The 14,939-nt window shown below is 39.8% G+C and overlaps 1 protein-coding gene across 1 annotated transcript; it reads right to left on the bottom strand.

Moving 5' to 3' along the window:
- Window positions 1-4,228: 4,228 nt before the first annotated feature.
- cyb5b (cytochrome b5 type B) lies at window positions 4,229-12,858 on the bottom strand. Its single transcript, XM_030048115.1, has 5 exons — window positions 12,385-12,858; window positions 11,244-11,372; window positions 6,372-6,398; window positions 6,081-6,109; window positions 4,229-5,956 (listed from the first exon to the last, which is right to left on the bottom strand). Exons 1-5 carry the CDS (start codon window positions 12,583-12,585, stop codon window positions 5,866-5,868), a joined length of 477 nt encoding a protein of 158 aa, XP_029903975.1. The 5' UTR covers window positions 12,586-12,858; the 3' UTR covers window positions 4,229-5,865.
- Window positions 12,859-14,939: the final 2,081 nt, after the last annotated feature.

Here is a 14,939-nt window from a genome sequence, read left to right on the forward strand (position 1 = left end):
TGCATTTATACTGGCACCACAGGCATTTACTTCATGACTGGGGACAATTATTTCAGAGCCTCAGCAAACAACAAATTGTTTTGTCTCCCAAAAGCCACCAAAACCTAGTTTATTCGGCTGACTGTGACATATTCCCTGCCAGCAAATCAGAGTTGAACATGGCATCGCCAGCTTCTAAGGGTCGTAGCGTTGAAAGAAGAGGTCAGACTGCTTCAACCCTGGCACTATTGGATTCAGCCACAAACACTGAACATCTTTGGTATGTAATATGCGTATGTTCAGTTTGAATTGCAGGAGTGAACTGTGAAAAACCGGGACAATTTGGTAGTGAATGTTTAAAACTGGGATATTTTAGTGTTTTACAGATATTTGTCAGGACTCGGGACATCCAGCTTGAAACCGGGACACTTCCGGACTAAGTGGGAGATCTGGTCACCATAACCTTAACCATGATGACAAGCCTTTCCCCAACCTGAACAATAACCCTTTCTTAACCTTAACCAAGTGTTTGTAGTGGCTCACGAGCTCAGGAAATGGTTCTGTGGGGCGTATGTGCTACTTATTTTAGAAAAACACTCCTGTGGGTTGTATTAGAGGGTTGGAAACAGATGAACAGATACGGAGATCAATCCTAACATTCTGTTCTCCAAAACAAAACATTTATTTTTGCAAATATGCAGTCTATGAATAGGTGACCTTTACAACTAACTCCAACCACTCTGAGAGATCATGTTATTCCTTGAGCGTCCATAAGTGTTTTTCCACGCAGTTGAGGTTTTCACTGATCCAGTCTCCCAGGACACTGGAGTGTTGTGCATTAGCAGCCACAGTTCTCTTTGAGGATGGATGCCGGTAGAACTGACAAGCGACTCAGTCATGAGGAATGATGTCTATCTGACAGCTTCATACACTCCCACAGATACAAAATGAAGCCCTGATACCGTCTCTCTCCAAAGAAATCAGCAGTCTGTCCAGTCATTATTGTTGCCACATTTCAGCTTACAGTGAGGCATAAATGGACAGTGGCTCAGTTTAAAAACACGAGCTCCTCTCTCAGTGCTCATACATGTAGTTCACTTACACTGAAATGTAAAAATCCAGCACTTTAGCACAGGTGGCAAAATGGCCTCCAGGTGTTTGCAAAGAACAAGAACGATTATCTCTGGGCTTTACAGTAGCTGTTCCCATGTTCTTCACCAGCACCACACATCCACTGTTACTGTTGCAGGTTGTTGTGTTTGATCATTCATTGCATAATGCCTTTTTTCCCCCCACAACATGTGACAGCATTTGTTGTATTCCCTGATGTGCTATGCCTGCGAAACCCTGGAGATACACTGTGGTAAATTCCAGGATGAATTTGTTGGAGTGGGTGCATAAATCAGATTAGCCATGTGAATATGTGTCCTTTTTTTCTGTGTTGCTGTTAAATGGCCAAATGAAGCAGCCGGCATAATCAGATCTGCTTTAGGTTGCAGTGCCATCTTGTGTTCACTGTAGAAATAATAGAAAGAGAGGAATTTTTTTAACAGCTACACATGTATGACTAATTGTTGTGCTCAATAGAACAAACAGGTGTCAGGATGCAATTTTCTGGTACATTTAGCAATAAGGCATGATTTAAAGATACACAGAGAGATTGTACAGGTGTAACTGTAATATCTTTGTAGCACACTCTACATTATAGCATATTTTGGATCTGCAAGACAAGTATTTGGACTGAATCTCATGGGGAATCCAAAACAGCCGGGGAATCAGAGTCTTGCTCAATCAAATGAAATGTGTCATTTTTTCCTTTTAACTTCTGTCATTTTGCAAATATTACATAACTCAAATACTGTTTAGGGGGCATCACATTCTCGATGCGCCACCCCTGATTAAAAAGGATGAATCAATGGGTGTTGATTTGTGCTTTCTGTGCTTTGCTGGGCATAGGCACTCTCCTCTGCGAGGGCTCTTGTGGAGGTTTTAGATGGAAGGGCTTTAATTTCAATCACTGCTTCCTGCTCCTCTCCGCAGGAAAGTGCCTGAACGGAGCAGGCATATGCAGGATTCAAGTATCATTCACTCTCTGCCCGTATCACACTACGAAATGGTTACCTAAGAAAAACAAACCACAGTATAAGTGGGTATCCACATCATTAATTGTGTAGATTGTGCCATTTTAACATTAATCACTATGACATGATGATGTAAATATTTAACAAAAGTAAGCGTAACTATGAAAATCCATTCTGTCACTCACCTTTACAGCAAAAGAGCGATGTTTTATGTTGCCGTAGATTGTTGTTATGATGTTACTCAATCATTACTCAACAGAAGTCATAATATCTAATTTCTGAAATTGAAGGTCACCAAAACATCTGTGAACACCTGTCTCCACTACTTACGCAGAGAGAGATGAAGACCCACTGGGACAGAAGTGTGGAATTCAACCCAGCTCTTCAATTTTTCATGTGTATCGTTTTCAAATTAGCATAATAGTGTCACTAGATCCTGTCCATTTGTGGGTTCATAAATACTTAAAGGAAAAGTGGAAACCCTCAAAGTTGCATAATGGTGAGACATTAACCAGTGCACATGATATGATGTAACAGTCTCTTGTGCCGTGTACAGGAGAGACTGTCCCCTGGCAAAAAAAAAAAAAGAAAAAAGAAAAAAAAAGAAACACCCCACAGGACAGATAAAAAGCTACAGCAGCTTATTATGACCTATGGTAATGTTTTCAAGTGAAGCGACCTCTAGTGGTCTCTGAGCAGCCAATCAGCTCGACCTCAGCCAGCTTGAGTTCAAACCCCTGGTCAAGCGAGAGCAGTGTTCGTTAGTTAACCTCTCACAGCCTTAACCCTGACCTCTTTCCTAACCCTTAGCCATTATGACAAACCTCTCCCTAACCTTAACAGTGACCTTTTTCTATCCGTAAGCAATTATTTTGAGTTTAGCTGGTTGGCATGCTCACTCGCTCAGGAAATGGTCCTCTGGGTTGCATTAGAGAGGCTCCTGTGGGTCGTATTAGAGGGTTGGAACAAATGATCTGTGTGGCTGTATGGGTTGGAGGATTTGTTGGAGATTGCAGACGGCACAATTCAAAGCCAGCCCACGAATGGTGACTATTGTCAACATCAGGCCAAAATATACTGAATCTGTAAGAGCATCACAGGCAGCACTAGTCACCTGCTGCAGAATCTAAATGTTACAGGACTGGCTGTGTGAGAGTGTGAATGCAACACAAAAGTTTTTTTTTTTTTTTTTTTTTTTAAATTAGATCCACAACATTTTCAGAAGGCTCAACAGAGGTTTTTAAATAAAAAATAGTGCTAATTGCAGTATTTCTGTCACACTTACTGTTACAGGAACAGTAACAGTACACACACTTACAAACAGGAACATTTACCATGTAGACTTCCTGTGTCACAGACATGAAATTTTATGATCAGGGGCCTCATTCATAAAAGGCTTTTACACAGCAACTGTATCAAACAAATTTTTCAAAACTAATTTCAGCTATTATCTAAAGTATAAATACAATACACATAATTTCCATTCCTTTTGGGGTTTATTCTTTAAATTGGTGAAAAATGGAATTTACAATCGTATTTTTTTCTTTTGTTTGTTTAATTTCAGAGAGCTCTAAGCTTTCTTGGTGATACAGTCACACATGTTGGAGTGACATTTGGTTAGGTTTCTGAAAAATCTATTCAGAAATTCTGCCAGACATCAGCAGTTGTCACTCCATTCATGTGAGTATGTCACAAAGCAGGACTAACAACTTAACCACATTGATTGTAACCACTAACGTGTATGACTGAGTCATGTTCCCAAACCTGATAATCAAGTTTTGTTCTATGTACTCATATCACTGTCGCCAGAGTTCAGCAAAAACCTTTCGGTTATCTGGCTCGCTTTCTTGAGCTGTGAAATACCTTAGAAATGAGCTTATCTCATCTCTGTTTTTCTGTTACCAAAAAAACTCAAATCAAACAAATAACTAAGGAATGAAACTTAATGGAGGGGCTGATAATGACTAAAAGATAAGCCGATTACATTTTGGAGTATCTAGGCCAAAGGTTAGGGTCACTGAATGGTCAAATTTCACATTTTGGGATCTCTCTGGAACAAAGCAAGGAAGACAAATGAAGCCAAGTGTATTGATGTTGTACGTCACTGTCTCTGACTGCTCTTGTTTATATTTATAATAACATGAATTCATGAGTCAGACTATCAACACTTGGGATTTAAAAGGTTTGTTTTATTGAAAGAAAATTGTATTAACAGGAAATGGCAGTTGAAATGCATTGAGATGGCAATCATTTATTTATCCTAACAGTTCAGCCTACCAAATCTGACATCAATCAGTAAGTAACAATGTACTCAAAGCATGTAAAAATAGCAGCGCGTTATTAGATTGTGACAAATTATCAAATAGTGAGCCTGATTAGCTATACAACTGTAAGCTTTATATTTAGGTGAATAGGAGGGGCAAAGTGGGTTTCAAAATGTTTTGGTCTTTATTATTTTTCTCTGATAGTGAAATAAGATAATGGTGACATTTCCCTCTTGGTAAATTCAGTAGTTTAAGAGCAATTTTGGAAATGCTATGCAAAACTAATACCAACAGCATATTCAGTAGTAGTATCTTTAGATCTAAAAAGTGTGGTTGTTAGAATTTTGCATGATTGTGTAAAGTAACCACGTATGTTGACGCACTGTAGACAGACAGATATCCTGTCTATGTCTCTAGTGACAGCTGACAAGCACTGCAGTCTACCACACAAACACATCAGACTGCATACAAAAACATTAAGCTGACTGAATAACAATGAAACACAGTTGTGAAAAACATCTAAATTAAATAAGGGCTGACATATGGCATAGTGAGCAACAATATAACCTAAACAACTTAAAACATAATCAAACAAGGGTATGCATTCAGAAATCATTCTCTCTCAAGTATTACACGGATTACCAATTAAACCCTTTTTAATTGCAAGGTGTGAATACTATGCCACAGATGTTCTGTTTACAATAATGCTTCAAATAAAATATGTGGTTGTTTAATTATATATTACATAAATTTATATGGATCTCATGAACTAGTACTTTGAACACACACAAATTAAGTATGATTCCTGATAACGTGATTGTAGAAAAGTGGATCAAGTTAGAACACACAACCTTAAATAATCACTGACAATACGTTTTTATCACCAGTTTCATACAGAACAGACATTTGACACTGCCATTATATATATTGGAAAGATTAGAAATTTTGAACCAACTGCCACATAAATCAACCACTGCTTAACACCTAAACTGTGCTGTAAAGAGCGAACGGGATAAATCAAATTGTTATTATTCAACTAAAACATACTGTTTAAGTTGAATAATAGTTATAATTTAGTAGCTGTAAATAAATGTTACATTTTACAAAAGGTTTCCGATTGTATTTACCTTTTTTTGTACTAACATCTGCTTGAGTGATGTATCGTGCTGTTGACAAGTAAAAACATCCTTCCTCACCAGGGAAACGGAAAATCAACACAAACAGGCCAAATTTTGTCCAATGCATAAGAATAGGCAAGTTAAACAAAACATTTAACAATTATGGCTACAGGCATAGTGAGAAAACAAAATACAAAGAAATTGAAGACAGACAATTTTATGAAAAGTCTCTGCTCAACAACACATTTGTTGAGGTTTATGTAGAGGGAGGAGGACAAAAGTACTTCAGTCTGCTGCCCTCCTGTTACTGCTTCAAAGGATGCAGACACTCCTGATTTGAGTGTGTTCAGTGTGAGGAGGGTTTGGTCAAACATTTCAAGGCCTCCAGATGAAAAGAATGAGATGAGGAGAGAATGCCAGGACTCAAGAGGACTTGTGCTCTAGCATATAGTAGCGATACATGATACCCACAACAGCTGCAATGACAGCAGGTACCAACCATACGGTCCAAGAGCTAGAGAAAAATAGAAAGTCGTTTTTGGGCCACAAGAGAAAGAAAGAAAGAAATACAGCATTAAGAAAGGCAACAATTACAATTAGAATATGAATTTGATATGGTGTCCATCATGATGACTGACCTGGACTCTCCTGGAGTTGTGGTAGTTTCCTGTGGGAGAAATTTGAAATGAAACAAATTACAAAAAGAGACATGAAAACATCAACTGCAACCAACTATTTAGCAACAAAAAAGCCCCAAAACAAAACAAAACAGAAAGACAAGAAAAAGAAGAAAAAAAGGAATTTACCTGAACAATGGGCATAAGTGTTATTAAATTTGTTTGTATGAAATGTTCCAAAGCACTTTCTACTTAAGTAAAGAAGGTGTGAGTCATATAACCTATGTATTTATTTATTTAATTGTAGCTTACCTTTGTTGGCGCCTTTATTCTGTCATCCTGGTAAGAAAATCATATTAATTAGCACTTCTACATTCAAAATATTTTCAAGAGAATTTCACATTGATTCAGACAAGCAAAAACGAAAATATTATGGCCACAACAAAGCCAGTAGCCTGAGCAGCTACTCTACAGTACTGATCAAAACTCAAAAATAGTGTACATGAATGACCTGCCTCTGGAATATGTAACAGGGCAGGAATATGTTGTGCCAATCCGATTATTCATCCCCTTTTGCTTACTTTCTTGGTATTTTGCAGTCCAGAATAAAAAGGGACTTGATATTGCAGTCCAAAATATAAATGGACTGGAAATAAAATACCTGATCAAAAAGTGAAAATATGCTCTTGGATTTTTTTTGTAAATTTATTTATGCTGTCATGTGCCTTTTTTCCCAGAGAATGCCTATTTTTGACCACTGCCAAATAGCTTATATTTGGGAAGCCGTGTACTGCCTGTTTCTCCTCCAACAACCACTTGCTATGTACTCAAGATCTTTGTACACAACATGTCAAATATAACAACATGGACCCTGAAACTACACTATATTACCAAAAGTATTCGCTCACCCATTCAAATGATCAGAATCAGGTGTCCTAATCACTTGGCCTGGCCACAGGTGTATAAAATCAAGCACTCAGGCATGCAGACTGTGAAACAAGACATTTGTGAAAGAATGGGCCGCTCTCAGGAGCTCAGTGAATTCCAGCGTGGAACTGTCATAGGATGCCACCTGTGCAACAAATCCAGTCGTGAAATTTCCTCGCTCCTAAATATTCCACAGTCAACTGTCAGCTCTATTATAACTAAATGGAAGCGTTTGGGAACAACAGCAACTCAGCCACGAAGTGGTAGGCCACGTAAAGTGACGGAGAGGGGTCAGCGGATGCTGAAGCGCATAGTGCAAAGAGGTCGCCGACTTTCTGCACAGTCAATTGCTACAGAGCTACAAACTTCATGTGACCTTCAGATTAGCCCAAGTACAGTACGCAGAGAGCTTCATGGAATGGGTTTCCATGGCCGAGCAGCTGCAGCCAAGCCACACATCACCAAGTGCAATGCAAAGCGTCGGATGCAATGGTGTAAAGCACGCCGCCACTGGCCTCTAGAGCAGTGGAGACGCGTTCTCTGGAGTGATGAATCACGCTTTTCCATCTGGCAATCTGATGGACGAGTCTGGGTTTGGAGGTTGCCAGGAGAACGGTACATTTCAGACTGCATTGTGCCGACTGTGAAATTTGGTGGAGGAGGAATTATGGTGTGGGGTTGTTTTTCAGGAGCTGGGCTTGGCCCCTTAGTTCCAGTGAAAGGAACTTTGAATGCTTCAGGATACCAAAACATTTTGGACAATTCCACGCTCCCAACCTTGTGGGAACAGTTTGGAGCGGGCCCCTTCCTCTTCCAACATGACTGTGCACCAGTGCACAAAGCAAGGTCCATAAAGACATGGATGACAGAGTCTGGTGTGGATGAACTTGACTGGCCTGCACAGAGTCCTGACCTGAACCCGATAGAACACCTTTGGGATGAATTAGAGCGGAGACTGAGAGCCAGGCCTTCTCGACCAACATCAGTGTGTGACCTCACCAATGCGCTTTTGGAAGAATGGTCAAAAATTCCTATAAACACTCTCCTCAACCTTGTGGACAGTCTTCCCAGAAGAGTTGAAGCTGTAATAGCTGCAAAAGGTGGACCGACATCATATTGAACTCTATGGGTTAGGAATGGGATGGCACTTCAGTTCGTAGTATGAGTAAAGGCAGGTGAGCGAATACTTTTGGTAATATAGTGTATGTGGCACAGAGGCTGCAATCAGAGGGAAAAAAAAACATGAGACGGGGGAGGAGGGATGGGGAGGGCTGAAACCTTTTTGAACTTAAAACAATCATGACACTTGAACTTGACCATGATATTTGCAGGAATATCTTAATCCATTAAAACATGTCATTCACTAAGTAGCGTGATATCATGTTCATGCCTTTTCCCTCCCTCATCTGGACACATAAGAGATGTGATCATATACAACAACAAACAACAACAACAAAAAAAAAAGATTAAATGTTAATTTAACAAGCCAGAATTAAATCCAACAGTGCTCATTACTGTGGATAGCGCCACTCAGCCAGACATGCCAACAAGTCACTGTTTAATTCAGCTCTATGTGTAGCAAAGTTCAATCTTGAATAAAAAAATAGTTCAATTTCAATGTAACTTTTCCCCACCAGGGCAAATTATGAATAAACTGGACAACAGATTTCTCTTCCCCATAAAAAAGAGCAACTATAAGAGCTCCCAGTTGTGTAAGGGTGTGAGCAATCAAAACCACCTCATCTACAGTATTTCTGTTTCACAATCTGTGAAATTACTCTGCTTCTTCTGTGTTTGTTTAGCCATTGTCTCTGACATTTTAATCTACATTAATATGAACTTGGTCTTGAAAATTAATAGGACATTAACAAGTTAATTATGGGAGTTTTTCTGAGGGGAAAAAATGGGAGTGGATACATGCATACTCATGTGTGCACATCTCCACAATGATTACACTGTCACGCACTGATTAGAAACGGGTCTACGTGTCTTATCATACATTGGAAGAAAAACGTCTGTGCGGATAAACTCAGCTCTATGTGTATGCATCCAATTAGTGCGGATGCTGCACATACTTTGATGCATAAGGCCCTTGGACTATTACTTAACACTTACGCTGTTTGGAGTAACTTAATTGAGTCATTTTTGGCCATTCTTGTCACTCAAAAGACACACTTCTGCATTCACTCCTGTGATTTTGGAGAAGCCTGCAAAGAAGCTGCACCAGCTAGCTTACTGTGTGTTATACTGATGTACAAAACTTAACTCTAGTGTGTTCCAGCCGGAGCATCACTGGAGCATCACTGAAAAGTGGTATAAAACTTGTTGATCAAAACATCTCAAACTTCATTTATAATGAATTTGTATTAACTCGAATTAACTCGCCTATAATATAATATGTATATAAAGCCAACTTGCTTTAGCCTCAGTAGAAGCCCTGAGAAAATCTACCTCCCTCTCTCCATCGCGGATTTAGGATTTAGGATAGCGCAGCCTGCCCTTAAAGGCAATGGCACCTGGCACACTGATTGGTTTAACTGGCGTAACGCCCAAAACACGCCTATGCATAATATAGCGGGTAGCGCAGGTGTTTTGCGGATAGCGGGAGGTGCACAAGATAGCAACTTTTACGGGGGAACGCCTCTTCCTAAATCCTAAATCCACAAATAGCGGGTTTAGGGAGTCTTGCGCAAGATAGTGCCCTAAATCTTCAAATAAGCAACTCCAGAAAATAACTGGCTTCTTCTAAATGTGTCAAGCCATGAGTAATGCCAAATCAACTTCCAGTCAGAAATTTGTTTTACAAAATAAAACACATCTGAAATTCCTGTTTTGTTTTGTCTTTTTTCCAGATTGAAACTGAGTCCTATGTTTTGAGGCTTCCATGCTAAATACAGAACAAATGTTGGCTTATCAACCCTTTGTAACATATGCCATGTAAAATTACTCTTTTGAATTAGCCTGTGTCTTACAACTTTCAGGGTTCTTACACATTTTCTGTTTCAAAATTCCAGATCTATATTTCCAGACATCTTGGTGTTTGTTTGTTTGTTTTTTTAATCTTTCATTCTATGTTTAACATCTCAGACTACTGATAGCGACATGTTTATCATGCAAGTAAATACTCAAACTGTCACATGTGCTGCTGGCTTCATCACTTGTTGGCCTTGTGTTGGTGTTTTGGTGGGTTGAGCACCACATGATGAGATACCAGGTGCTGACAATGTTTCACAACATCACTTGTGATCCGTGACGACTGCCTCGCCCATGTTAGAGATGTCAAATGATTTCATACACAACTTGCACCGTGCTCTTTTCTCTGTCTTAGAGTCCTTTGCCGACCCTTTTTTTCCCCCAGTATTTTGGATGGGTAAGCCAATTCTTGGAAAACCTGCATTTTCCCATCTTGTGGCCTTGGACAGGAAGGCACAGCAAATGCCACTGCAGATTTGCACGCTGTAATATGGACAGGTGTTTGAATCACTCTACTACGCCCACTCAGTGGAAAACATTCAGATGACTGCTCCAAATGTGAACAAAATCAAAATACACTGCTTGTATGATTCACTTATTGTTGCAATTTCTGAATTAGGCTTTTTAGAAAACTGCTATTGAGATTCTAAAAAGCAGTTTAGAAAGCAATTTAGAAAACTGGAAATACAAGAAAGTCTGGAAACACAAATAACTTATTCATGCTGTTTCTTCTGCACTCTCTCACTTATCCAGACCTGGAAATGATCAAAATCATAAGGCTTGCTTTTCCAAACAGTGTAGGAACCCTGAACTTGGGCCATTTTTTTCCTACTCTCCCCTCTGCGTGTGGGTCAGGGTGCAGGGTCAGCTTCAGAACAATGCCTGCCTGTTGCCTGCCTGCCAATGTCAACTTACAAACTTTATCGCTAGATTTAGCAACTTTTCAGGCCCACTGGCGACTTTATTCCTGAAAGCAACTTGTCGCAAATCTTGCTTTTGTCTACGGGCAAGAATGCTAATTTGATCACTCCCCAGGTAGTTTACATCAAACTGGTATGGTTGGTGCTAAAAGCCAGATACACATAATTTAGTTACTTTCTTGACTACTCCAACTCCATTGCAACTCCGTGTGACCTGTTCACAAGTAGTAGCTACTTTTCAGAGTGTAACTGCTGATTTTAAAGAGTGAAAAGGACGGCATGTCATGATCTAACAGACAACATACCCACTCAGCCTATGCCTTGGCTGTTCGGTCATTCAGAGCTTGCAAAAGTGTGACATTACCATATGAAGCTCCCCGATGAAGTACTGCTGGAGCATCTCTCTAGCATCTGTGGAATGACCCACGTCCTCAAAGCTCTCCGTGGCATCTGCACCTGCCTGCTCCAGCAAAACCTCCTCACCTCCTGGATGCTGAAAAATCACAGAACAGGACAACTTTGAGTATTTAGCGCTGATTACATGAATAATATCTTCCTCGTCATGAATCCTGACATATGAACACAATTCTTGACTACATTTACTTTGACCCTCCTGTTATCTTTGGGATCAATATGACCCCACTCAATATTTAATGTCTCTAAATGCATGATTAACATTATTTTTGGCTTCTATTTGACCCCAGGCTGTTTTATAACAATATAAAACATAAGAAATATCAACATTTTACACAAATTTGTTTTAGCTGTTTTGGATGACACTGAGGAACTATAACATTCAATTTATAATCTTCCAAAAACTTCCCTTTGCTTTAAGGCCCTCACCTCACCAAACATAACCCCAACTGTAGAAGTGAGAGCCACAGATAGTTAATGTGACAATTGGGAGGGAAAACACGATTCCCACAGGAACTCTGATCAGACGGACTGAGTGGGGGAGGTTAGGCTTTATTTAAAGGGCTATTTAGGTAGTCAACAAGACACATGAAGCACCTGACACATAAACTTGGGAAACAATTTATTAGGTTTGAATTGCTGGGGAGAAAGTGATCCCAACTGATTAAGATGTTAGCAAATTTGAAGTTCACGGGTGGCTTAAACTGAAGCATCATTAATGGTATTTTAGTGTCCTTTTAACGTGATTAGGAACAAAAATGGCACTTTTAGAGACATGAAAGTCATTCCAGCTACTAAGAAATTACATATCTATAGATATGACAGTATCTGTCTAAATAGCCAGCTGATATTAGGCCCGCTGACTGCATGTTTTAAAGTGTAACCTGTGGTAACCGTGTGTAACCCCGAGATAACGTCAGAGATGTCGCTGACCGTGTGGTGACCGAGCAGAGAGCAAACACACGCCGCTACACGTCACCTTGGTGCTGTGGACGGCTCGCTGCTTCAGGGAGTAGCCGGAGCCCACCCAGGTAATAGAGGCATGTTAAACCAAACTCGCTGGCCACCACCTGGCAGAAATGGTCTCTTACCTCTTCAAGGAAACTTGTGATGTCATATACTTTATCGTGGATGATAAGCCATGTGTCCTTGCACACGTTATGCGCCCTTATTTCTTCCAGGGTATAATATTTGGCACCACCTTCTAACGTTTCACCGTTTTCTTCAACATTTGCGTTACAGGCGGATACCTCCTCAGTGTTGATGGGGTTATCGTTGATTTCCTCACCCATTCTGACACAAGTCTCGTTTGAGAAGCTAGCTAGCGTTAGCTCGTGTTTGCCAAATGCTGCCTTAGCCCGCCGACGCCTGAATTAGACCTTGTCCTGTTGGAAATGCTGACGAGTAACGCTCACATCTGCTCGTAAAGTCGCCCTAGCAGCGAGCTGACATACTACCAGTGTTACCACAAAATGTTAAACAATATTGGGTTACGAAAAACCTGAACCAGCCTAACCCGGCACATCAGCAGACATGTGAAATAGGCCAATGACATTAGCTGGGCTTTACCGTCAAATGAGAACACGCCGACCTCTCCAAGTGACCAATGACACGGAGCGATTAGCGGGGACAGCCAATCAAATCCGACCACTTGATGATCACGAGACATTGTGCAACATGCAAAGGTAGTCAATTTTGCGTTCCCGTTGCGCAGTGAATATTACCTAGGAAAGCCTGCACTGCCACTGAATTAATGATTAATGCTTTTTTTTTTTTTTTTTTTTAAGTTTATGAGACTCGGAAAAACAACATCTCCATACTTCCACACTCCTTTTACAACTTTCCGAACTGTGTTATAATCCCATAATCTCAGAGCTGTATTGAAATGATATGTACTGAGAAGAATGAGTATAGAGATAGATTTTCCAAATTAGATACATCCTATTGTTGTTTGTATTTTATGTGGGTAAATAAAAGGACATGTAGCTGGGAAGCATTGGTAACCACTGAAGGAGGATACCAGGTTTACGCAATTTCATATTGTGTCATATATCTGTATGACCTGTGGCAATGAATTTGTGAACATGCACAAGTGTGAGAGCTGGCAAATAAGAGACAACCAAATCCTAGCTTTAATGTCATCATATGGGCGTGGAGCTGCTCTATTTACGTTGAATGGGAAAAAAATACTTCACTTAATTACACCCAGTGAGACATGTCTAGCTGGTTTGGATGTGGATACTAAAATAGTAAGAAAAAAAAAAAAAAAAACAGAGAAGCCTCTTGTCTGAGCCACACATTGGTATGACATCAGGTGTGAAAACATGTGTCATACATATAGTTTTACATTTGAACACATGGAGGTAAGTGTTAGCAGTGTTTTGCTACCATGCTATACCTTTGACTTGCTTCCATGCACTGATAAGGGGCCCAAGAGGCACATGTGCACATGTGCACTGTTGATAAGTGTGAGTTTGAGCCACAAGGTTGTAGAGTGAGACATGTATTGCTAACCTCCTCAGCAATCTTTATGTGTCTGCAGTTAGTTGCTTTACATATGTAATGTCAGGTTTTCACACCCTGCCTGAGTAGGCTACAGACATCTTACCAGTTTAATTATTCCTGGTCATGGAGTGGCTTTGATTGTGTTAGGTCTGAGGATATGGTCAAAGTGCTAGATCATAGAGCCTCTGTTATCTTTTCAGCAATGGGTCTGATTCTGAATGTGCCTCAGCTGAGAGTGAAAATGATTCCCCTCACTGTAGTCCCTCCACAAGATGGCAATCTGTCTTAACTACTGTCATACAGACTTGAATAACACACTGAAACCCTCATGGATTAATTAGGGTTAATACGACCCATCAATTCAGCAACTGCCGATGGCAAATGTTAGTGTTAATTTCTCTTATCTGTGCTGAAAAGGAAACTGATCATGAGCCTGCTTGCATATTTGCAAGCTACATGTTGTTTCTTCATTTTTTATGAAGGTGTCATGTTCACCTAATTGTGATCTATGCATGCTTTCAACTGGAGCTGTATGTTGATATATGTTGTTTTGCATTGGTCACAGTGTAATTGTGTTTCATTTCACAGCACATTTCCTTTTGTAATTTGTAATTATTCATGAGTATTACAAATTGTGTCCTGGTATCATGTGTTATGCACTAATGGAGGCTTCAGCGCAAAGCCATTATCCTGATTTGACTATCAATAAAGATGTGGTTCAACTGAGCTGAATTCTTATCTTCTTTTTAAATGTATTTGGTGTGTTACCAGGCATATGGATTTCTGCGAGTCAGGTTACAGTTCTCAGAAGATCACCTAGCCAGACAGCCAAATGAAGAGATGCACCTGCATACAAGATTGTGCATACAAGATTGTGTATCCTTAGTATCTCAGTCCTCCTTTGAATAAGTTTATTTTCATGTGATGCCATGATAATTCACAATTCCATATTAAAACACAAAATACAAATAATAGAAATACAATAAAAGGTGTTTTTGTTTCTGTTCTGGAACGGAGCATGAACCAACGCAAATAAGCTCTTTTGATATGAGTGGGCTGTTATCTATTAATAATTATAAGTATCTGAGACACTGCAGATTTGTAGTTGACTGCACTCTTAAAATAAACGAACAAACTAAAA

The sequence above is a fragment of the Myripristis murdjan genome, chromosome 3 (assembly GCF_902150065.1).
Source record: "Myripristis murdjan chromosome 3, fMyrMur1.1, whole genome shotgun sequence".
Classification (NCBI taxonomy): domain Eukaryota; kingdom Metazoa; phylum Chordata; class Actinopteri; order Holocentriformes; family Holocentridae; genus Myripristis; species Myripristis murdjan.

Coding starts and splice junctions, on each gene's coding strand:
- cyb5b (XM_030048115.1), bottom strand. CDS start 12,585: ATGGGTGAGGAAATCAACGATAACCCCATCAACACTGAGGAGGTATCC. Junction 6,399..11,243: donor TCATCGGGGAGCTTCATATG/GTAATGTCACAC, acceptor TTTTCTTACCAG/GATGACAGAATAAAGGCGCC. Junction 5,957..6,080: donor ACAACTCCAGGAGAGTCCAG/GTCAGTCATCAT, acceptor ATTTTTCTCTAG/CTCTTGGACCGTATGGTTGG.